The sequence below is a fragment of the Plectropomus leopardus genome, chromosome 7 (genome assembly GCF_026936395.1).
Source record: "Plectropomus leopardus strain MGB_pleo_1.0 chromosome 7, ASM2693639v1, whole genome shotgun sequence".
Classification (NCBI taxonomy): domain Eukaryota; kingdom Metazoa; phylum Chordata; class Actinopteri; order Perciformes; family Serranidae; genus Plectropomus; species Plectropomus leopardus.
Window position 1 is genome coordinate 16,525,628 of NC_142182.1, and position 24,894 is coordinate 16,550,521.

Below are 24,894 nucleotides of genomic sequence, written 5' to 3' on the forward strand. Positions count from 1 at the left end.
GGAGGAGCGGCTCTGATGGGAGATGGGCTTTCTCTATTACAGATATGGAAATGGCCCGAGACGTATGCAGTTAGACTGATATAGTGCCTGGCATTTACTGAAATGATGAAACAGAGCCCAGCCTTAACTATTTACAGACACGCACATCTGTGAATATACACTCATGTGTGCACTCACACTCACAGAGACATGTTAATGGACTGCCAGTTGGGGGTATTTTGCTTTGATTGTCAGGTGGGTGAATTCAGCTTTTCTGTCCAATTTTTTGCATTTCTGGAGCCGGTGAGAACCTCATGGACAGGAAGCACACATGCCACTGAGGCTTCTTCATGAGTTTTTTTCTCCAAAATGCAGCTAAGCGCATTCCATGTGGTTAAAGCTGTGGGAAATGTGCCTTTTCGCCCCTTACATCTGGAGTTTAGAGTCACTGTGGGAACATTTGGAGTATCAGAGTAATTTCTGATGTTGATATCTAATCAGATCGGAGTATCAGGCAACTCATTTTCACCTTTTATTGATTGTTTTACAAATGCTAGCATACCAGAAGAGGGACTAAGTCATTGCTTTGCAAGTCAGAAGTAAGTTTTTGCACTCAAGTCCAAAGTCAAGTCCCAGGTTAAGATAGTCATGTATGTACCGTATCAAATCGCAAATCAAGACAGACAAGTCCCAAGTCATGTCCTAAGACCTGAACTCTAAGTTGAGTTTCAAATCCAGTCATAATGCACTCTTCACCAAATCTAATGCCATTTTAACAATAGAGTAATAATATATTGAGTTTACAAAAAATTTGAATGCTTCTTGAAATGTTTATTTATTTGCTAAAACAAGTTTGTTGGAAGTTGTTGCATCTCTGTCTATAAGTTTCGACTCATTTTGCAAACTGCAAATCATTTTTTTATTGAACACCACATAGTTTTTGTATGCGAATTAAATTAACATTGATAAAAAAAAATGTAACTGGCGCTCAGCAATGTAATGTTAGTTTTTTATGTTTCTCTCCTGTAACTTGTCTGGATGCTGTTGGATTGGCTCAAACAAAGCAGATCTAAGGAACGAAATATTGACTTGCTGGGAATGTTACTGTTTGTTGATGCAGGAAATGAAAGGATATGAATTAATTTGTGGCACAGTTTTTAAATAACATACTTTGTAATCTTCGGGTTTTGAGGGAAGCTGTCAAGTATTTTCAAGTCAAAAGGCTCAAGTCATGTTGAAGTCAGGAGTCACTGGTGTTAAAGTCCAAGTGAAGTTGCAAGTCATGTATGATTTTGTCAAATCGAGTGTGAAGTCATTAAATTTCTGACTCTATTTTGTCTTGAGTTCACACCTCTGGCCCACACCCTCTAAATGTCACTTTAGAAGGAACAAAAAAAGGGGGAACTGGTAGAGAAGAGAGCCGTATCTTACCAGGTCTCTGTTTCTGTAGGACTTTGTCTCTAACCTTATTATTGCATTATGAGGTCAGTTTCACATATCGACTGCTGCTGCTGTTTGCTGGCAGCAAGAAAGCCTCACGGTCACAGATGAAGTTATTCAATTATGTAGTCTGTTTGCCGACATGTCTCTTTACCACCATCAACATGACATACCCTTAAAAAATCCGCCTCTCCTAGAGAATGTAATGATATTCAAGAGAAGCAGAATCTGAAAGATCTCATTAACACCCTGGCAGCTCTTTGTCATCTTGATCCACTGTTGTTGTGTCCTCAGCCACTTCTGTCTAACCTCATCATGTAAACTGTGAATGAGCCGATGGGAGCGAGAGTGGGATGATTTCTCGACCAGAGCCATTAAAAACATGGATCCAGGAGTGAAAGAAAGATTATGCTCTGTTTTAGGGTTTGTGAGATGGAGGGGAGGAGGGGGTTGTTGATGGTGATGGTGAAAGTTGAGTGCAGAGAGTAAGGGAACAGCCCAGCTCGGTGCCCAGCTGTGAAGCTGCCCCTGGGGCTTTGGGAGGCTGAGGAATGTGGCTGATGTGAGTCTGTGTTTGGGCTGGAGATAGTGAAGGCCCGGGGCATGCAGCTGTGAGCATTGATGTCTGGGAGAAGGGTGCGTGCACATCCATACCTGTGTGCAAAAAAGAGAAGTGAGACAATTTGTGGCTTCATTTAGTATGCGTTTTTGCCTCTGTGTGTGTATACCAGCTAATGGGCATGTTTGTATACATGCAGTGTTGTTCACAACCCTCTATTGGCCACAGCTGAGGCCCCATCTCAGGGAAAGGAACGACATTCGGACTCATTTCCTGTTTGAAGGTTCAGGGCACGGTCTTTCGCCTCGCTCACCAGAGATGTCTGGAATGTGAGACAGAACCAGATTACAACGAGCTACCTCCCTCAAGGATTGGTTGGTTTGCCAGTCAGCTGAGAGCAGCTTTGTTCAGAGCGAGCCTGTCAGGCGGAGATGACAGCTAGCTTTTGTTCTGGAGATTTCCTGTCCTGTCCTGGGCAAAGGGTCGGTTAAAGTGCATTGAGGAGCCGAAGCACCACTCCCTTACTCCCCCCTTACTCCCTCCCTTTTTTTCCCGCCACTTGAATCCCCACTGGTCATATTTCCCACCCACCGACCAATTATAGTGCCCTATGTGTCGGGGAGAAGTGATCTGATTGGCTGTGTCGGGGGTGTCTGGGAGGTCAGAGCTGTGTTCATTTCACACTGTGTCCTTTTGGACTCCCTCCAGCAGCACCCTCAGTGCGCTCACACAGACAGCTGAGGAAGAAAAGTGGAGAGTAGGGAAGAAAAGGAGGAAAGAGAGGATACAAATAGACAAGAAAGAGAGAATTCCTCTGTACACCGCCTTCAGTGCGATATGATTTCTTGCCTGAGAAATCGTAAATGTGTCATGTTTAGAACTGGTTTAAAATTCACATTGACTCCAGCATGCACCTCTAGTGCTGCTGCTCTAACAGTCTGCACTCGTACTGTAAAACTGTCTGTTGCCTCCGACTCAACAACAAAAAGAAATGTTCAGAGCCAGAATGCCTTTGCTGTGTGTGTGTGTGTGTGTTCAGTGAGAGGGGACGGTCTTCCCTCTGGGCAAGGTAAGCTAAGACAGGAAAACACCTGGTTAAGGAAGCCAACCAACAGTTACGAAACTGTCACAGGACGTGCATATCTGTGTGGAATGTTTTTTTATCACATGCAAACCACGATAAAAGCATATTTGTCATCTGTTCTCCGGTATGCGTCTGTGAAAAAGCTGCAAAATCTTGTCTGTCATTAGACTCCCCATGAGCAACGGTCTCCAATCTCAGGTGGTGCTATCACCTCTTTTTACAGTTTGGCTCGTAAACATGACCTTTCCTCATGTCTATATCTTTGTTTATAGTTTTTAACTTGAGGGCAAAAAAAGAAATCAAGGACGATCACGTTTAAGGGCAGTTTGACTTGCTTAGCCTCCAGAAAAAGCTGCTTTTCATTAATTATGCCTCATGCAGCATTTCTATTCATGTTTTATTAAAGTTAATAATCAAGTAACTTTATTTTAAGCCAAAGTTCATCTGACATCAGTGGCAATTTAAAGACATCACCTTGAGCTGTTAGAACTTGTGATGGGTATATTTTTGTATTTTATAGCATTTTGTAAAATAAATAACTTAATGAGTTAATTATAGTTTGACCCAGAACCAGCAAAGCCCCTTGATTTTGCTGCAACAACATTGATCAGAGGTAATATATGCATCCTTTTTGATAGTAAATGGGACCTATAATGCTCATTTTCAGGTTAATACTTGTATTTACTTCTTCTAGATTTTTAGAAAATGTTTACAAGCTCTCATGTTTAAAAAACACCTTTTTCAACTATTCCATCTGTGCTGGAATACTTGTGGTTACTCACTGTCGGAAACACTCAGTATGAGGGTCTGTCCCTGAAAGAAACCTATCTTTTCTGTTCTGATTGATCAGCGTTTGCAAATCTAATCTTCACAAAGACATGTTTCAGCAGTACTATGATTCAAAAATCGGGAAGAATTGATCAACTCTTGCAACCAAGATTACACCTTTCCCTTACATTAGCAAGTGTCTACATGTAGCTGTGTACTTGCAGCTGGGGAACGTTGGCTATAGCGGCACTTTCTACTGTGAAAAATCACCAGTAAAAGTTTCTAAACACAACCATGTTTCAGTACGAATGTGATCCAAAATTTGGGAGATTACATGGTTCCCTGACATTAGCATGTTGCTACATGTAGCAGTGTATGTATTTAAACACTTGCAGTAGCGCCTGGAGCAGATGACCATATAAAGAGATGTATCATGAGCTTGAAAGTAGAAAGAAACAGAATATTCAGAACAGTCTGAAGCCGGAGGTTTTTGCTAACAGGGTTTACTTTTACAAATGTCACCCTACTACTTGAAACTTTGGCAATGTTTAATATAAACATTCAACATTATTTATATGATAGGAAATAAAGAAAATTATAATAGGTCCCCTTTAACTCCTACTGTCACTTGTCTTTACAATCACAAATTGATTTCCCCCCTCTTGGTTAGCCCACCCCATTGATACTAACAATACAAAAGCCTTATTAAGATAATAAATTCCTGGAACTCCCTTCGTTCAATCAGGCACATAAAGGTGTCTAAACTAACCTTTTGTGTGGACATAGCAATCTGATACTCAGAATAAATAGCACAATATGAGTTTTGTTCAAATTCCTATTTAGATGGAATCAAAGCTGTCTGCTTTCTCCTTGATTCAGGCCACGGCAGCAGAAATCACAATGTCATTTTGTCCATAATAATTGAATCTTCAAGTATGGCTACATGAAAAGGATAATGCTGTATTGATTGTTGCTGTACAGTAATTGTTTTCCTTCAATAGACGAGGTACGGCATATTAAACGCAGAACATGTCTTCGTTGTTTTCATGGTAGGCCATATAGGGGATGGGAGAAAATTGCTGCTTCTCTATATGACAGAGGAAAGGAAAAACAATACAGGGGTATTGTCATTGAGAGGTGATTAACTGTGACTATACTTACAAATGACTGCAGGGCACTGTTGCTTGGCCAAATTAATTACCTGTCATTGTGACTGATTGTTTCTGAAGACATCTCTTATTATTATCGCCTGCTCCAAGGAAAGAGTTTACACTGCATTTCACCGTGCAGTGGCAACATAAAGACAAATAAAGGCTAAATTACATATTTTGTGCCTGTGTTTTATTAATATGTGGCTCAGATGGAGATTTACTATTAGATTTAGTTTTTGCTGGGGTTTTTTAAACGATACTTTGATGTTTTTCAACTGGTTTTGTATCAGAAGAAACATGTTATTTGACTGATTTCACTGGCTCTAGGGCTCTTGCTCTTATTATAGATTATACTTAAACGCTTTTTTGTATACCTGCCACTACAGACACAAAGAGTATAGAAACAGACTGAGAGAATTGACCTGCCCCTCTTTTTCTCTTTCAAACTCAGACCAACTTAAATCAAACTGCAAATCTAGGCAATGCTGATTAAATATAAACCAGCCATATGTAATAATGTGGCTGGAACATTGAGAATAAAACACACAAACACAATAGCACACAACATTGTTTTGTCTCTTCCACGACTGGTCCTGACATGAGAAACTGCTGCTCTGCAGTCCAAAAAACACACCACACACAACACCATCCGTCTTAGTTTGTCTTAGCGAGACGACTGTCTTCTGATGAGGCTACGAGGGAATGGCCTATTCGTCCAAATTCTTCCCTAAAGCCGTAATAATCCTGCTGTTGTTTCTCTACGTGATGACATTTCTAATTCTTGTCAGAGAAGAATGCAGCGTGACAAACGGCGTTAAGAGTGTCTGAAGGCACAGCAGGCAGGCGGCATGCTGGGGCAGATAGAGGGACACAGGTCTGAGGAGGAAAGACTCGTGATCGGTGGAGGCTTCACCTTTCCCAAAGGACACTGTGGAGAGTGTGTGTGTGTGTTTCCTGTATGTTTATGTGATCGCTGTCATGATGTTAATTGCGACAAAGGGACAGGTTCAGTGTTGTTTAAAGATCTGGCCACATCAGGATCAGCCTGTCAGTCTGTCCTATCCACTAATAAACCACAAGCCTGCTGCACTCCAGGGACACACTGAAACACACACATGCACCACAAAGAGCAGCACTGTACAGACAGAGAGACACAGAGGCAAGCAGAGGAAGATAGAAAGAAGGCTGGGGAATCACATCCAGAAGGACTTTCCCTGTGTAAAATTTTAGAGAGAGATGGGGAGCTGCTCTATAGCACCTGTGTGAGGTTTACTTACAGCTCTCTGCGGCCCCGTTGGCTTGTCGTGAGGCAGCACAGCCTTGGGCACCGAGAATTCATGTCACACACAGCAGAATTTGATTAGGCAGGAGATGGTATTACTGCCCGACTGGGTGGGAGGAAGGAAGACGGTAGTCAAACAAGGGATAGTGATAGATGGAGGGGGGATGGGTGGAGGTAGAGAAATGTAGCGCATGTACAGTATGTCAGCGCATGCTGAGGTTGGGGTGGAAGGTGGAGACTTTTTTTTTTTTCAGTCTGCCAGGCAAATGCCGCCCCCCCATGTGCTCTTTTGCTTGCCCCAGAAATAAGGAACTAGTCAACCAGAGCGGCATTTATGATTGAAACTGTGTATGTGTGTTTTTCATGTGTGTATTGAATAGCATGGGGACGGATGTCATTACAACGCTAGGACGGCGCCCCCGTGGCTCCTGGCTATATATTGTCAGGCGCCACATTTCAAATGGATTTTCAGCGTCTGTTGTTTTACCACATATCCAGTATGTATGGCTCCACTAGCTGACCACATTGATTGAGCCCCCTTCTTCCCCCCCCCCCACCATCACTTTCTTGATCCCTGTCTCAGTCACCCTAAATCAACAGAATGGGACATATCAAAGCAGAGCCCTTGCGTTTTCTTGCTTTGGACTGTATCAGACCGAAGCTACTGCTGGAGGAAACTAGACAATAAAACAACAATAATGCCCCATCAAGCAGACAGCAGAAAACACAGGCGAAGCCGCAAGAGAGGGAGGCAGACAGACAGTCAGTCAAGCAAGCAGATGAGATTGTGATTGGTTTGGCCTGCAGTTTACATAACTGTCATGCTGGGTTTTCCGACTGAAGGGCTGTGATAGAATATTTCGATATGATATACAGGCTATTTTGCAGTTTTGGCCTGGACTGCCCTGCTGTGGCTTGAGCTGTGCCCGACGGATTGGAGCCCAAGCGAAAAGGTTTAAGTCTGGCTCACTGAATCCCTCGTGCACTCTAATTTGCTGAAGTGATCAAGGCTTTTGGTTTAAGCATCCCTCCTCCGCCAAGAGCAGACACAATCTCATCTGCCTGACTGACCCATCTGCGGAGCGTGTCTCACTGCCCGCTATGCTGCCTTCCTGTCTGTTTTGGTGAACGTCTCAGGCACGGTGACAGGCTTGCCAGCTGGTTAAGCTGGTTGACTGAGTGACTGCGTGCTAAAATGTGTTATCGTCTGTCTGCATTTCTGCCTTTAGTTTGGCTTCGCTCACTCCTTGCCAGCTTTCTGTGACCCACATATCTCCTCTGGTTTTGTTGACAGTGGGGAGTGGAGACTAATAGAATGAGGGTGTGATGGCATCATTTTGAAGAGTCAGCAGCAGCAATGTAATACTTTCCAAGAAACGTGTCCCTGTTATGTGAAATTCTTTGTCAGGATGTGATATCAATTAACCATTTTTTAAGTTGTTATTTAGAGAATCCGTTGAAATCTGATGTTTATAGAGCAGAACTGCACATGCCTGAGGGTTGGGTCAGCGTCTGGCTAGTGGCTGGTAGACTGCCCTGATACTGTCTGACTGTCAGGCTGCTACCCTAATAGAGCTGGAGAGACTTAAGGGTCCCTCTTTGTGTCCCTTACATCTTCTCTCCAGGCTGTCTGTGCAGACAGCAACACTGTATGACAGAAACCCATCATTTACCGATTGCAAATCTTTCCAGGCACTTTTTCTTTGACAGGAGAAGCAGAAGGGACAGAATGTGTGTGTGTGTGTGTGTGTGTGTGTGTGTGTGTGTGTGTGTGTGTGTGTGTGTGTGTGTGTGTGTGTGTGTGTGTGTGTGTGTGTGTGTGTGTGTGTGTGTGTGTGGGTAGGAGGGTGTTGATCTTCCATTCTCATGCCCTCCTCACCTTCTCCCTCTTTCCCTGCCTCATCACCTTTGCTGTTGTTTCTCTCTCGACCTCCACCCATTTGAAAGAGGTCTGTCCCTTTGACCCCTTGCATTAGACGATGGGGGTTGGGGGTACAGAGGGTGCTGCAGGGAGCTGCTGGTTGCAGGTGGAATGAGATGTATTACTTATAGGATCAGCTGCATGCTGTAGAAGAATAATAACCACAGGAAAGTGGTAATTACCAACCGGGTACGATGAAGCGCTGCAAAGATGTCTAAACGAACAACTGAGCTGCACTGTAGCCACGCTCATTGTTTGGTTTTTGTAGTTGTTAGTGTTGCTAATGGAAGCTTTTGCAATCAGAGGGAGAAGAAAGAGAGAGCGCGGGTGAAAAAGGGTACTACACTGCTTTTCCAAGTGGAGGGGGAGAAAGGCTCCAGAGCAGCAAATTTATTGCCAGGCTACTAAAATATGTGTTTGATGTTCCATGTTACCTAACAGTAAATCTGATATGTTATCTAATACTGCTATGAACACAGACGCATTTGAAAAACAGCTCGTCTGTAATGACATAGGGTGATGCCATGTGAGGGAATGTGGCATATCCCGTGTGCTAATATTGACCATGCCGTGCTGCGGCAACAGAGCCCCATGTGCCATGTGTGCCACAGTGACTGGGGTGGCCCTCTGCGCGCTGAATATTTCATTAAATAAAATGCCTCAAAGACAAGGGAGGAGTTACACGTGAGATGGAGAAGGGGCAACCTTTGAGCGTGCAAATGCTATCTCCGTTAACTCTCAGTTAAAGTTTACTCCCTCTGAGCTGAACTGTACTTCAGGTTGTTGAATCAGCACGAGCATGCATGCAGCTGTCACTCATAATTTACATTAGCCTGCTGTGATGCGTTTGAGTTGTTGCAATCAAAAGTTCTGTTGCAGTTGACTTGCTGGTATGTTTCTGCAAGTTCCACTGTTTCATCATCGTAACAGTCATGGGCAGATTACGTGAAAATGGGCCCCTGGGCACAGACATGCAGAAGGCCCAACCACCTCTCCTACAGAGGAGCAGGACACACAGACTTTGCACTGGCTTTGCCTGTTTGTTGTTGTTGGTGGGGGGGCATCTTTACAATGCATCTTTTTGTGGATTTGTATGTCTTTGTATTCATTCTGCATCTTTTTGAGGTCATTTTGTGACTCTCAAGGATATAGTTTTGTCTTTTTGGCTGTTTTTTTTCCTCTTCGTAGTTATTTTTGTTTCTTTGAAGTTGATTTGTGTCTCTTTGTAGTTCCTCTGTCTATGTTGTCATCTTGTGCTTTGGTAATGTTCAATTTGTGTCTCTTTGAATGCCTCTTTTTTGGCCATTTTGTTTACCATAAGGATATATTTTGTCTTTTTGTTTATTTGAAGTTTCTTTGCAGGTCTTTGTGGTCATTTTAAGTCTCTCCCTGGTAGATTCATGTCAGTTGGAGTGACATTTTGCCGTTAAGGGCCAGGGAGCCCCTGACACTTTGTGTCCCTGGGCCTGTGCCCAGTTGGCCTGTTAAGTAATACATCCTTGATACCATTCCCAGTGACCAGTTCTTTGGATGCCAATCCCTCCTGCTATAGGAAACATCCTCTATCTTTCTTTTCCTCCGTAGGCTTCCATGTATTTCGTTGTAATGCATTGCTGGAGTCACAGGGAATGCTAATACTATAGCAGGTAAAACAGTGACAGCCTCGTCAGCGCTTTCACTGTGGCTTTTTTCTGAGAGAAAAAGAGAGAGAGCGGTCTGTTTTCAGGACCTTGAACACCAGGAATGTCGCCCCTGCTAAGGGAGTCAGACAACATTTCTCAAGGTCTCTGTGAAAAAGTTTACCCCGTCCAAATTTCCTCCTCCCCCTTCCCACCCCCTGAACCACCTGGAACACCCAGTCTCTAAATTTAAATGCAATCTACAGTCTCTGCCTACATAAATGTGCATTTACATGAATGCTGCTATGCCTGGGTTATGTGGCAATTTCTGACATGATGGGAGCAGGTGGAGCGGTTGTAGAGGTATAGTGGATATATATGTGTGTGTGTGTGTGTGTATGCATCTTGGGTTGGGGCGGGCTCCTGCAAGCCACAGGTGCACGGTAGGGGATGTAGCTCTGCACATTGATTTCACAGCCAGCGACCACCATGCAATATATCTAGAAAAGTGTTTCTCTATGGTGCGTCTTCAAAGAGGCTGTGGAGGAACTTTTCAGGGCATGAATATGTAGATGAGGACCCTGCGGGAGGAAGGGAGTCATTCACAGCATCCAACCCGAGCCTTTTACATTAGGCAAGGGCAAAGCGTGGGATGGAGAGAGGGGAAGAGGCAAAGAGAAGGAAGGAAAGGGAAAGAAGAGAAGGGGATATAGGGGAGAAAAGTTAATGGCAGGCTCTTTTCTCAAGAAGTGCTTTTACCTTTTAGCACTGGACGGCTATCCCCCTTCCCAACCGGCACTTTGTCATAATAGTGCTCTCAAAATACCTAGTATAGATCTTATTTACCTCCAGTATACATGCTGTTCTTTACTTGGAGTTTCCTGCGCATTGAATAAAACATAGGTGTATAAGAGCCAGTGATGAAGCCTTTGAAAGAAAGGAAAGAGATCAAACCTATTACCATAGACTAGCTGACCCCTGTGTGTTTGTGTGTCTGATGTGTGTGTGTGTGTGTGTGTGTGTGTGTGTGTGTGTGTGTGTGTGTGTGTGTGTGTGTGTGTGTGTGTGTGTGTGTGTGTGTGTGCGCGTGCGTGCGTGTGCATGTGCATGCGTGCGTGTGTGTGTGTGCGCGCGTGTATTGTGCATTTCTATGTGTGTAAATGCTGCAGGGTTCCAGGGATCCATCAGTCTCCCGTCTGGAGCCAAGCTAAGGGAAGGTCAGCCTGATGGATACATCCTGACATGCACACAGCCTGTGATGTCAGCTGTGTATGCATCTGTGTGAGTGTGTCTGTGTGTGTGTGTGTGTGTGTGTGTGTGTAGGCTGGCAGGCCAGCCAAGCGCAGGCACGGTTCAACAGAGCAGAGGGCGGACAGGCGAGTGGGGAGGGAGCACCATAGCCTGGCCTCGGCGCCCCAGTTTGAGGGGGTTGAAGGGGGTTTTGCTGGCAGAGGAGTTCTAAGGAGGGGGGGAGGGGGGTCATGGCGCGGCCGGGTGAGGTGTAGGGGTTGGCTGTGCTGGCAGAGGGGGTGGGTGGAGGGGCGGTGGTGTAGGGGTGGGCTGGGGTGGCAGAAGAAAGGCTCCATTCATGAGTCGTGCCATCTCTGGCTCCCAAGGGGACTGGGGCTCATCAATGACCAGGCCAGCTGGGAGGATGTCAGCATGCAGACTGTCTCTCTCTCTCTCTCTCTCTCCCTCTCCTTTTCCATCTCACCCTCCCTGTGTCTTTTGTCAAGGGCCAGTGCTGTCAGAGCCACTAGCCCGAACACTGAGGCCTCTCATGCAGTTGGGTCCCCACTGAGACCCAGAGAAAGCCTCTGGCTGGCCGGTGGTTTGCACACCGTCTGCACTGTATTTGACATCTATGGTCTGCAGCAAGAAGCTCACCACCACCCTCTGAGAGGCACTGTCTGTGGTAGCCATGCCAACTGGAGACGAGCTAGGTGGGGTGCAGCTTAAAGGGTGATAAATTGGCAGTGTCAGCTGACTGAAGAACGCTCAGATGGTGTGTCAAGCACCTCAAATATAGAGATTAGCACGTGGCAAGAATGTAGTTTTTTAGCAACACTAGTGATCCAGCCTATGGATTCCTGATTTTCCAGTGTGATTACTGGATAAAATGCCATGAGATTTAGTATATTTAGACAATCATGTCCATCTCAGGATGAATTGTACTAACTGATGATCATCTGACCTATGTTGCCTGAGTTATTAGTTCATTAGCTCAATTTAATTCTTTTTTTTTTTTAACCAAATGCCTTCAGATTCACCTGAAAGAATAGCTGTCCAAGCTGACAGAGCCACTGGCATGGCTGCTGACCAGAGATACTCAACTTGCTTTGCCACGGGCCACTTTTACAAAATGACAGAAGGGCAGGGGCCAATTTATATTCAAATATGAATAATATTTATCAGTGCATATTGATCTTGTTTAATGTTTGACTAAAAAAGAGACACTGACAGACAAAACAATCCTTTCTTATAGGCTACAAGAAATACATTATTCATCTGGTGTCCTTTTCTTGTTTTTGGTCGCTTTAGTTTTGTCTTGAAATACCCCAAAATTCTGTTTATAACCACTAAACACCTGGCTGCTCATGTTGCTGTTTTTACTTTCAATAGAGTCTAACTATGGCATCCTATTTAGCATCAAATACCAAAATGGTCCTATCTGCATAAATTGTCAATCTCATGTGCATTTCTACTTTAGAGAGGAAAGGGGGACAGGAAAGGAGCAAGGTTTGAGAGCTGTGCAGATGTGTGTGTTGTTTATCACTGCCAGTGAAAGGCCTGCATCAGCAGCAGCTGCGGGGCGCTTTGCATGCGATGGCAGCAGTGTGTTGGTAGGGGCAGATTTGCATTTGTGGTTTCATATCATGAGCAACGATGTTACTCCTTCTCTCTTCCTTCCTCCCCTTCACTTGCGCTCTCTCTCTCTCTCTCTCTCTCGCTCGCTCTCTCTCTCTCTCTCTCTCTCTCTCTCTCTCTCTCTCTCTCTCTCTCTTTTTCTCTCTCTCTCTGTCTTTCGCTGAACGGGAGGAGCTTTCTGTGAGAGGCAAAGGAGCCATGAGAACAGCCTAAGTAGAGCACTGGAGCATAACCCAGGAAGGTTCAGGCTGAAATGGATCCAAGCATAACATCAACATTAGCAAATCTCTCCATCACACTCAGGGGCAAAGTCCATGTGGTTGCAGCACACAGCTATACATGCATGCATTGAAACATTGTAAATCTAAAGACCTTGCACTAATTCTGCTCTAATAAGCACATTTTGTTCAAATTGGTTGTTATGAAAGCCACCTTTCTTTGACATCAAATGTGGTTCTGGGTCACTTTTTGGGTGTTTGTGAGCTGGTATGAATTACATACCACGGTGGTGATTGGTGTTTGAAGTGACTGGGTTCAGTGTCTTGTTAAAAAAAAAAAAGAGGGAGAGTTGAAGGTCCTGTGGTCTGCATGTGTCCACTGGAGTCACAGTGATGTGGAGGACCATCTGATGAAAGGGTTTCCTGTGGCTTTCATCTCCACAATGCGTTCTGATGGGGAGAGTTTCCTTGCAGCCGAGTAGAAAAAAAACAGCCTTGTGTTGTGAGAACAGCCTCCGCTTTTTGCAGCTTGCAATGGCTCATACATATTTTGGGTTTCTCAAAGTCAAATGAGATTTTTGGAGAACTCATACTCATACAAATAAGGGGGTATATGTGTACTGTTTTTGTGTAGGAAGAAATCCTATTTAGATGACAAATGCTCTGCAGGACTGCTGGGCTGCCGCACTGTGTTGTTTTCATTATATTGTAAAAAGTATTGCAGAGGTAGAAAACACAATATGTGATGATGATGGAATGCTGCCTGTTTCTATTATCAGATTCTGCACAGACAGTGAGATGAGCATAATGTGCAAACAATTATAATTGAATATAAAAATAGAACATAATATTTTGTATTGTTAAGTGTCAAGGAGATTCTGTTATTACATTTTTTTTTACTTCAGTTTTTGAAGATCTATTCCATATTTTTACACCTACTCCTCATTTTCAACTGCATCTTTGCCCCTCAGAACATAGTTACAAGTACTATTTGAAGTGGTTTCGGTTGAAACCTCCCATAAGAAATAGGTGAGGTCTTCAAGGCCCCAGTACATCATCAGTAAGCTGGTATTTACGCAGACGCAGAGTGTTGCCAGATACTGCATCTATGCCATCTTTTGCAGTGGTAATTTGTCTTGTGGGGCTACATGCATCCTTTTGCGGTTGTCAGGACACTTGCAGTTCATTCACAACATAAGTTTCACAATATCAATCGATCAAATAAGATCAATAAAATCAGATTAAAAAGAACACTGTTTAATTAGTAGGCCACTAGTGGTGCTCTGTAGGCTAACGTTTGCAACCTGTGCACCTACCCTGCCAGTCTGGACAAGCTACCATGACATCAGTGTACTAGCGATTTCTTTTCTTATGCTTTCCATGAAGAACAGAACTGTAATACACAGAAACAACATTTAACTAAAAGAATTTGATAGTTATTTTAAATTTTAAGTATTTATTGACTATTAAAATACTTGTGGATTTCCTATTTGTACCGCAGTAATGCCGACGATTTCTCTTAACACTCGGATTGGAGCGTGTCTCTGAAAAACCTTCATTTGGAGGGCCATGTTGCCCCTAAACATTGCTCTACCCCTAAATCCCTACAAGAATTGGGACACCCTGGACACAAACGTGCAAGTAAAGGGGTAAGGGCTAAGTGGTAGGGGCAAGGGGTGTCATGGGATTGAGCCTCTAAAATGACCTAGACTCCAGAGCACTGCTGGATAACATGATGGATAAGTGTGGTTATTAACATGTGCTTGTGGAAGTTTGAGCATGCAGTATCTCCCAATGAATGTATAAAAGGGACACACGACCTTCCCTCTAATAGCTTTAACTCTGTGCGTGGTGGTCTACCTGTCCATGTGTGTGTTATTGTTCCCTCTCTCATATGTCCACAGCTACTCTAACAGGCTGTTAGAGGAGGATCATGCTGACCCCAATCCTGCTGTCCATCTCTTCTCTTTCCTACTTTCAGCAGACCTCGCTGTTCCTCTGCTATCGCCTCCTAGCAGGCTCCTTTATGCCTCTTTGACAACCTCTTGATAGACGTCTCGGCTCATTGTGTGTGTAGGTGTCTTTGTATTGGTGTGTAATGGTGCCCTAAGATACTGTTGCCAGAGTGTTGTCTCGGTGTCTGTTCCTCTGCTGCCCTCGAGACCCCAATAACCACCTTCTGTGACAGGAGCTCTTCACCGCTCCCCCTCATTTGCTTTATTTGTGCCTCTGCCTCTGTTGAACTCTCTGCCTCTTGTGCCGCTTTTTGCTTTTCTTCCGAAGTATCTCATCGTCCTCGTCACGTCTTCTGCCTTTCTATATTCGACACAATCTCAGTATACAATGAATTGCCTGTACCCTCTTTTCATTTTGCTGTTTTTTAATTTTTTTTGTCAGCGAGCACTGAATAGAGGGCAGGGAGCTACAGTTGAAAATTAGCCTTTAAGTATGTGAGGTATGTTCATTCATTCTTCTACCCCCCCACCGCAACCCCCCAGCTGCCCTCGGCTCACCCATCTCGCCTCCTGCAGGCATATAAAGTCCTATAGCGTCCCCCCATGCAGTTTTCCACATTCTCTGTTTCCCTGGTACCTACAGTTCCAGCGGGACTGAGGCCAGGCCCCCTCGTTTCTCTCTCTGCGACCGAAACCCTGCCAGAGCCCGCCTAGGCTTAGGGGGGAGCACTAGCCTAGTTACCATGGTCACGGCAATCAGCATTGTGAACTCGGGCCATGAATGAGAAACTTTCCAAGATCAGCCTTAAGATCCTGTGATCTGTGTTTCATGCTGTTTATGTTATTGATAGATAGAGATTTCAGTTCCAGTAGTTCAATCTAGACTGGAGTCATTGACAGGATAAGAGGTGGAGATTTTGGGGAAGACGCAGGGGAAACTTGCCCTCAAGATTTAGAACGTGTATTTGTGCCCCACATCCCAATTAAAACATGAAAGTAGTAGAGGACTTTTATTTTGGCAAAATTAAAGACATTTACATCATGAACTGATGTAGAAAAGGCACAAATCAGTGCATAATAATTCAACAGGATTCAAGAAATAGAAGTGTTTGATGCTCAAAATGTGCTGGAAGAGTCCCAAACACCCTGTTTCATATGTGTCTCCCCAGTGTTGAAACAGAACCTACACCCATGGAACTGAGTGACTAACTTTCACCAATCTGTAACATGTTAGACCACAAATGTGCCGCATATGTTGATGACAGGCAGAGAACCTCTGAAAGTGCCTTGGATTGTTAGAGAGCAGAGTCACCGTGTTCTTGGTAATTTTGGGCCCCATCAGAGATGTGAGCTCACAAGAAGTGTATTAGTCTTTCTGACAGGATATAAAACATGTTGAATGAAAGTTGGCAATTATTTTAGACTGCAGTGCTACTCAAATAACCAAAGCAATATTTCTTCTTTTTTATCAAATCATAGATATTTATCTCTTCTTCCACTGAAATGGTCTCTGTGTTTCTCTGTATGTGCATGACCGGGAAAGCCAGCGTCTGGGAACTAAGTACAGGCATTATTAACTCAAATGCAGCCTCCTAAAAGCCTGGATGAAGCTCATTGCATGCTCTACAGAATATTTATGTTGGTTTTATTTTTATGGCATAATTGCTTCCACATTGCTTTGTGGCTGTGGACCATGAAACTCAGTAAACATACCCCCTCAACCTCTGCACAGTCCTTGTGTCTGACTCCCAGAGATGGGGCTCAGTGATTGGTGCTCTTGTGTGCTTATCAATCAGTTATCTGCAATGTGGTACCTTGAAATCTGCCATAACAAGTGATGTGAAAAAGGAACAACCTGCTGACCTCAACTTTAGAGGAAAATACTTGTCAAGCTTTTGATTCCTCAGTGCTGGTGACAGCCATGGCCGAGGTTAGGTTATTTCGTTTACTAGTTTACTGTCCGTTCAGCCGTCTGTCCATCCAGACAACCATACGTCCCTATGTTCGTCCCATTCTCGTGAACGTGATTTCTCAGGAACACCATGATGAAATTTCCACAAATTTCACACACAAGTCTCCAATAATGAGACTCAATAATGAACTTATAACTCTTACTTAGAGTTTGGTGGTCAAAGGTCAAAGTCACTGTGACCTCTCGGGTCTTAATATTGTGAATATGATATCTCATCAATTTAGCACAAATGTCCACCTGGACTCAATGATGACCTGATAAGACTTAAGTGTTCAAAAGTCTCTGTGACCTTACAAAACATGTTTTTGAATTTAAAGAATTAATGTACTGATTATAAAAACATGTTAAAATAGAATAAAATAATGAAGTTATGACATTTTATTTCCAAAAGGTCAAAGATTACCTTCAATGTGACATCATAACATTATGCAAAAACAGTTTTCTGGCCATTCAACGCCATAACATTTGTGTACACATATGGTCAGATACTGAATCAGTTACACTAAGCTTGAAACTGTGCTGATTGTTTAGATCTTCTGCTCTGTCAGGTTGAAGATGTGTGTGCAGCATTGACCTTTTAGAATTTGTAGCTTCTTTGCAGCAACCATCTATATTTGAAGCATCCTTCAATGTCATGGCTACATTTGAGTGTGGACAGACACGGATGTAAACTGCAACTTGACTGGTTCATGGAGCCATACAACTGCAGGGTGGTATATCCAGCTTAAAGGCTACATTGAGTGATCTGTAATGTAACAGCCTTCAGACACTGATGTTTAACTGATTGATTAATTGTCTATTTTGACGGTCTGTGGGAAAGTGTCTGTGTGTTTGCATGCAAAACAAAGTAAATACTTCTGTGTGTGTGCCGTCTAATTAGATCGCATTGGCTTAGGGAATGTTTTGAAATACTTGTGGACAGTCTCCAGCTCACTCCTACATATGCAGCGTAAATTATTTCCTCCTCTGACCTGTGCATACTACACCAGGCTGCTCCCCGAGCGCTCATAGGAAGTGTGAAAAGAAGCTCCTCACCATGCATTTTCATCTGAAAATGAGAATTGTATGACATAGTTATACTATGTCTCACTTTTCAAAGTCTTTCTAAGTCACAGCAGAATCCGGTGAAAGCACCAACTCTGCTCAGTATGGTTTTGTACATTTATGTCTGACTGTGTCTTTTCTCAATCTGCAGGGCTCCGGAGATCATCCTGGGCCTGCCATTCTGTGAGGCCATAGACATGTGGTCCCTGGGCTGCGTGATAGCCGAGCTCTTCCTGGGTTGGCCCCTCTACCCCGGAGCCTCAGAGTATGATCAGGTAACACATAATGGTTGTTTAGATCTTCAACCTGTCTCCTGACCTCTTAGCAGCTTGTGATTGTGTGTGGTTGGATGCTCACATTCCCATGAATCTGAATTTCATGTGCTGTTACGTTCATGCACTCATGTGTGTTGTCTCTCCATGAGTGTGCGCTCGTGAGTGTGTTTGGGAGGGTGGGATGCTTCTCCAATCCCCCTGACAGCCCCTGATGATTCTTGCGCAGCCTCCCTGTTTATCTGAACAGATGCCACAGAGCCACTTGTCCAATTAGCGCAGCCCCTGTGCTCCAGAGCAAGACATTGCTGCGTTCCCCCTTCTCTATCAGTCAGACGAGGCTCAGTGGGAAAACCTTGAGCAAGTTGTGCTCCATCACTGAACAAGCTCGCCTGATTTTTCACAAGCCCAAAAAACTTAGCAAAGTGTCTCATTTACAAGTCTCAAATCAATCTTAGACTCTTGAGCTGAGGTCGTGTTTGGGCCCTATGCATATTGCAGTCAGATAAGTCTGATGGAGTTAATGTCAGCCTAGATTTTCATACTGCCAAAAGAACTTTAATCCTCAAGTTTTGGCCTTTTTTGTCATCGCAAAGGTTTAACGTGCTCCCTGATTCAATGCAACTCATGGTTCAATCATGCATGTGATATGAAAAGGCCCAAAAATGCAAATTTTTCATCTTCTGTCTTGCAGATCCGGTACATCTCACAGACACAAGGACTGCCTGCAGAGTATCTGTTAAGTGCGGGGACAAAGACCACCAGGTTCTTCAACAGAGATCCCGACTCCACCTATCCTCTCTGGAGACTCAAGGTACAGCTGGAATGATTCAAATGCATCCACACAAATACACAAATTCCTTTCTGTAGCAACAAGAGTGTTCATACAGGAGCAAGTGATGTTTTTGACAGAAATATCTGGCATTAATATTCCCAAAAATGCTGGCTACACTGTGACGCATTGGTGTCCCTGGCTATTAACAAGGTTGAACTTTTGTTAACCATTTAAGTTCTTGATATACCTGCAAATACTGACCCAGCTCTGCAGGGTATGGCAATGTTTTTACAGTGTCTCTTTGCCTGTGCCTACGATTGACCTTTTTTCAAAGAGCCAAGGCCATTTTGTAATTGTTACTTAAACCCTTTTCCCCTGGACAAAAATCCACTAACACCCCATAGCATCTGGCTCTTATATTCACTAGGAAAGGTTACACTCAGTATTTACTTGCTAGACAATGACTCTGAAGTAGTCATGGGTATTTATCAGCTCCAACTCCAACAGGCTCAGATTGGCAGTGAAGGAAATATGACACAAGGGTTGACACATGAAATCCAGCCCTTTTTACAGAGTGATACAATTGTGCTGCCAAAAAGTACGTCTGTCTCCATCCAAGCATCATTTACAGCTTGAGAGAGAATAAAGTAACCAGCGAGACAGTTTCACTGGCCTCCATGCTGCATTCTACTGTTTTCGGACTGGTTTTCTGACCCATCTGTGGCTTAGATCGTGATACACCAGAAAAAATAAATAGAAAGGCATACTCGTGTACTACAGAGCTGGTGTAGTATCAAAATGTGTTGTCCTATCAAACAGTGTTCCCTCCTTGTTAATGCAAGTGCCACCTTGGTGGTTAGGGTTCAGGCTAGGGTGAAGTGTATGGGTCAGGTGTAGGGGGGTCAGGGTTTGGGGTTATGTCTTGGGGAAACACATATCGTTGGGGAAACAGTCGGCAACGCAACACCAATTGGGTGAGCTTTTTGGAATTACATTGTTGTCAAATAAGGGGGTTTCTGAGGTCCTGAAGATAAGGGTTGACGGCAGCATTGTAGCGAGTACACAGAGACAGATTATTAGCTTGCACTTGACACCGCTGCTGTAACCTCTCATGAGTGTCTTTGGTATTTGGAAAATCAAAAGTCAAGGCATCGTGACTACTTTTTTTCCACTCTGAAGAGTGATTGCTCAGCTTTTATTTGACCTTGCCATGTGTTTCCATGTAAAAGCAGCTGCATTGCTTTGCTGACTGTAATTAAAAAATATCATGTGTTGAGTCAGGAGGTTTCTATAGTCAACACAGATTAGTTTAATGTACATTTTTAAAATCCTCTGAAAAAGAATGATCACATATGTTTATACTTGTCCATGTATTTTTGGACACTTCACATGTGTGCACGGTGTGGTTTCTATTTTGCATATTGTCATGGTGATACAGTGTATGCCTCCACATGCAGTCTCCCCCGTCTTGCCTGGCTGTTAGATGAGTGTTTGTGTGCTACCCGAGGGTTGCTCAGAGGGCAAGCCGAGTCCTGCTGCACATCAACAACAAGAGGCTGTAATGAGCCAAATGTAAATAGTGACTTTCCAGAGGGGAAGTGTGATGGGATTTGAGAGGAACATCTGCTTCTTGTCTCCCACAGACTCCAGAGGACCATGAGGGTGAAACAGGGATCAAGTCCAAGGAGGCTCGCAAGTACATCTTCAACTGCTTGGATGATATGGCGCAGGTATGCTGTTCCGGCATGACTCTTTCCCCGCAAATCTCACAATACATGCACTGTTTGCTTTTGCTCTGTCTTTTGCCTGAATCACATCCACCTGTTTCGCATTTGAAGCTTCCACCAATGGGTCCAGTCCAATCCGGGGCCAGTTTGATCCATCACATCCCCGTGAATTATCTATCAAATATTTGAAAACCCTTTAAAATATTTATCCTGCCAAGGCCTGATCTCCAGATGCGATGTGTGTTACTGTGCGTCTATATAGAGAGTGAAATGAAAGCAGCTGTTCACTGAAACCCCTCCTCAACTCTGCTTCTGCTCTTCATTTTGCTTAACCGCCATCTAATAAGTTACAGGCAGACATTTGAGCCGAACATGTGGTTAAGCTGGTTAACGTGTTTGATATGTACAGTTTGCTTTCTTATTTAAGCTACAGGGAGTGTTGTGGCTATGTCTTCACTTTGTATGTCTATAGTGCATGTAACCATGTCGAGGGTACAAAATGTTTTACTCTCTCCCCCCTTTTCTTCTCAACACACACATGAACACATTCCAGAAGCTCCCTGCTGTATTTTCAGAGCAGCTCAGTGGGACCTGCACCGTATTGTGTCTGCACAGCTAGCCCCTGTCCTTCCTGCAGCCCTGCCTGTCACCTGCAGGTTTCTGTTTGTTTAGAAGCTCTTATATAACCCCAGGACTTATAAAGCAGACCTCTATATGATAAAGCAACGTCTCACGTCACTGTCCTCTATGACTCAGTGAATTCATCTCTGATCGGTGGGAAAGTTCACATGCAGCCATGACATTTTGATAGGACGTGCCTGACAGAGAGAAGATAGTGAGTGTTGTTTTGTTCACCCTCGCTTGGCCAAATACTGGTTGTGCTGGCAGATATGGCAGCAGTGATGGAAAATTACAATGTTTTTTTTTTTTCCCACAGCTGTAATAATCTGTGACTCTTGTCATCATGCACCTCGATTATGCCTCTGATAATGAGTAAAGAGTTACAGGTCCCATATTGTAAATCAGATTTCCATTTCTTTTTTAGTATAAGGCAGGTGAAGGGGCTATATATAAACACAAAGGCAAGCAATTCACAATGTTACAGTCATTACCCCGGCTGCAATAATATTGCAGAGATGCTGAAAGTGTAGATGTAGAAGACCTGGAAACACTGTCCAGTCAGAGCAGATTTGGCAAAGTCAGGAGGAGTCTTTTAGAGACAAGTGCTAAAACAGAACATTTCAGAGGGTGAATCCGGGTGTATCCAGGCAAACAGTGTGAGAAAAATGAGTTTTTTGAACATTAAAGTATAAAGTATGAACCTGAAAATGAGCATTATATGGGACCTTTAAGCAGGTAAATTACTTCTTTTAGAATATGGTCATCCTGGTGCACAACCAGCAGCAGCTTCTGTCCATGTGGATACGTAGCACAGGTAGTGACTTAAGTGATGGAGACAATTATGGTTGTCCAGTAGCGCCCAGGGCCGCTGTCAGGCCTGTCTGGAATAACATGCTGTTGGCTGGGACAAGATAGTATCACTGCCTTGGCTTGTTGAGTTTAGAGTTAGCAAGTGCACACACATACACACACACACACACACACACACACACACACGCACGCACACACACACACGCGTACACACGCACGCACACACACACGCGTACACACACACACACACACACACACACACACACACACACACACACACACACACACACACACACACACACATGCAGCACAGAGTTTAATGAAACCAACCTGCACTGGTATGATATCCCTTGGGTCATCTCTGTCTCCTACGCTTCAAGCTCTGCGTCCCATCTCCCTCTCGCTGCTGCTGCAGCTGGCTTACTACAAAAACACAGGAGAGACACGGCAGAGCTGCACAAGCTTAATGTGGGAGAAAACTGCCTATTTTGCCCCATCTCACCACCCTGACCGTATAAACAAGTCAGCATTGTGGACATCTGTCTCTGCGTGTATAATGGATGATGTAGCTGAAGGCCCTGAAAGACAGAGAGGCTGGGTGCCAGGGCGAGATAATGAACCTCCTCTCAGTCGTGGGAAATGCAGGCAGGCTTTAGTCACAAGTATATCTAATTTGAGTAAATCAGAGAGCGACTTAAAGCAAATTCAAGACCCCGCTTGAGGCCGATGTAGATGGGAGGAAGGCCCCGCTCGAAAAATGGATTCACTTTGATCTGCTGTCCTTCAATATGTCTGTTGTTAGGAGTGAAGCCACAGCAGAAGGAGCTGCATGGCCTTCACCTTATCTTTCTTTTATTACATGCACTTAGGAATGCTCTTTCCCTTCTCTTCTACTTCTCACTGAGAAATAAAGTTTATGAGTAAATCTGCCGTAGTGCTGTGCAGAAGACTGGCCCGCATCCTGCATGCCCAGCTCCACATCTCCTGAGGCGTAGCCTGATCTGTCTCACTGCTCGACATCTGCTGTCCCTGCCCTTACTCCAGAGTGGCATGTCAGTGCTCCCCACGGCACAGATGTGGCTCCATAAACAGGCGTTGACATGCAAGGCACGCAAGGCTGACCATGTTAGCTGCAGCTCCTTGTCTTCACATTTTTTTAGTTTTAATTAATAATTAGAAAATGTCAAATGCTGCTTTTTGGTGATATTAAAAGAAAATGAAAGTATCTACCCTGTAAATTCACATATCTTAATATAAAGTCTGATAGGAAAATTCATTTTCCTCTTCGGGCTTCTTCTTATCCAGTCTGATTATTATTGGCACACCTCAGCCAGTTCCCACCTGCTATGCATGTGCACCTTAACTGTGTACACTTTCCCAAAGTCATCTCTTCCACTAGCAGAGGACGATGTGATTATTTCTCACCTCATTCTGCAGATTATTCCTTTATCACAGCCAGTGGAGGTGGCAAGCAGAGAGGGGATGGTTGCAGAGCCTGAATAACCTGCATAGAGAAAGAGAATTGAATCAGATTTGTAGTGTTGACTGGCAGCACATCTGATAGCCCCTGGAGCAGGCCTACAGATAAGCGCTGCGTCTTTATTAAAAACAGGCCTGCTACCTCTGCATGGCAGTCACAATAAACAAGGCTGCCTGTCTGTTGCCACTGTCCCTGTCTCCGTCCCCAAGCTGCTTGACAATCTGCCTGTCTGCTTAAACCCAGACTAGCTACATCACGACCTTGTCCCACTTCGATTTGATTTGATTTAGCTTTATTGTCAAAAAGGATTCTGAAATTTGTCTTTCATCCCAGAACATCAACTGTACTGTTTCACATTAATACAGATAAATACAAAAATACAAACAACACTTAACCTGAAAACAACATTATTTAGTAAATGCTACAAATCACAACAGGCACAACAAAAAGTGGATGCAGTGCATCATATTACTCATTACTGGTTACATTCACTGTTTGACTCAGATTTATCTGATCTAATATATTGACAGACAGAGGAACAAAGGAATTTCTCAACCTCCTTCCTTAATTCCTTAACAAATCAGTCCCTGCAAGTTATGTAGCTTTTCATCTGGGCAAAAAAAAAAAAAAAAAATCTGCAGAAATCTGCAGCTTTGCCCAGTATTTATCCACAACCTAAGCTGCAATGTTTAATACAGATGAAGCGGCACGATGTTCCAAGAACAAGCTTCCCAGAATTGCTTCAGAACATATTTAGGTTAAGTTATCTCATGTCAGCTCTCTGAGAAGCTCTGACAAAATGGTGTCCTTTGTGAAAGTTTTTTTTTTTTTTTTTTTTTACGATGAGCAAACGGCAGCATTTATTGGGTTCATGTTTTTTGTTTGTTTTCACATCTCAGGAATAGATAAAATCTCAGCGAAGGCGCCAGGAGATATTTCAAGTGGCGCTATAAATACCAGTGCAAATGTTTTTAATGTCACTAAGGTGCAAGGTTATCGCTGGGCCCTGTGACACTCACACTAACACCCTAACTGATGGGGCCTTGTGAGTATTAATAGGCTTCTCTATGGGAATAAGTTGTGGAAGAGAAACATAAGAGACCTTGAATACTCATTCAGCTGTGCTAAGATGCATGTGTATCTGTTTCCGTGCCTCCAGGTGAACATGACGTCAGATCTGGAGGGGAGCGACATGCTGGCGGAGAAGGCTGACAGGAGGGAGTTCATTGACTTGTTAACCAAGATGCTGACCATTGACGCGGACAAGAGGATCACCCCTATCGAAACGCTCAACCACCCTTTTGTCACCATGTCGCATCTCCTCGATTTCCCACACAGCACACAGTACG

At 43.9% G+C, this 24,894-nt stretch overlaps 1 protein-coding gene across 4 annotated transcripts in view; it reads left to right on the plus strand.

Annotated features, from left to right (window-relative positions):
- Window positions 1-24,894, plus strand: part of hipk2 (homeodomain interacting protein kinase 2) — an 89,161-nt gene that overhangs the window by 44,028 nt on the left and 20,239 nt on the right. For all 4 annotated transcript variants that reach the window (XM_042495594.2, XM_042495595.2, XM_088080050.1 and 1 more), the window contains exons 3-6: window positions 18,012-18,135; window positions 18,827-18,946; window positions 20,551-20,637; window positions 24,705-24,889. In XM_042495594.2, coding sequence (XP_042351528.1) covers window positions 18,012-18,135; window positions 18,827-18,946; window positions 20,551-20,637; window positions 24,705-24,889 — 516 coding nt within the window. The remainder of the gene's footprint in view (window positions 1-18,011; window positions 18,136-18,826; window positions 18,947-20,550; window positions 20,638-24,704; window positions 24,890-24,894) is intronic.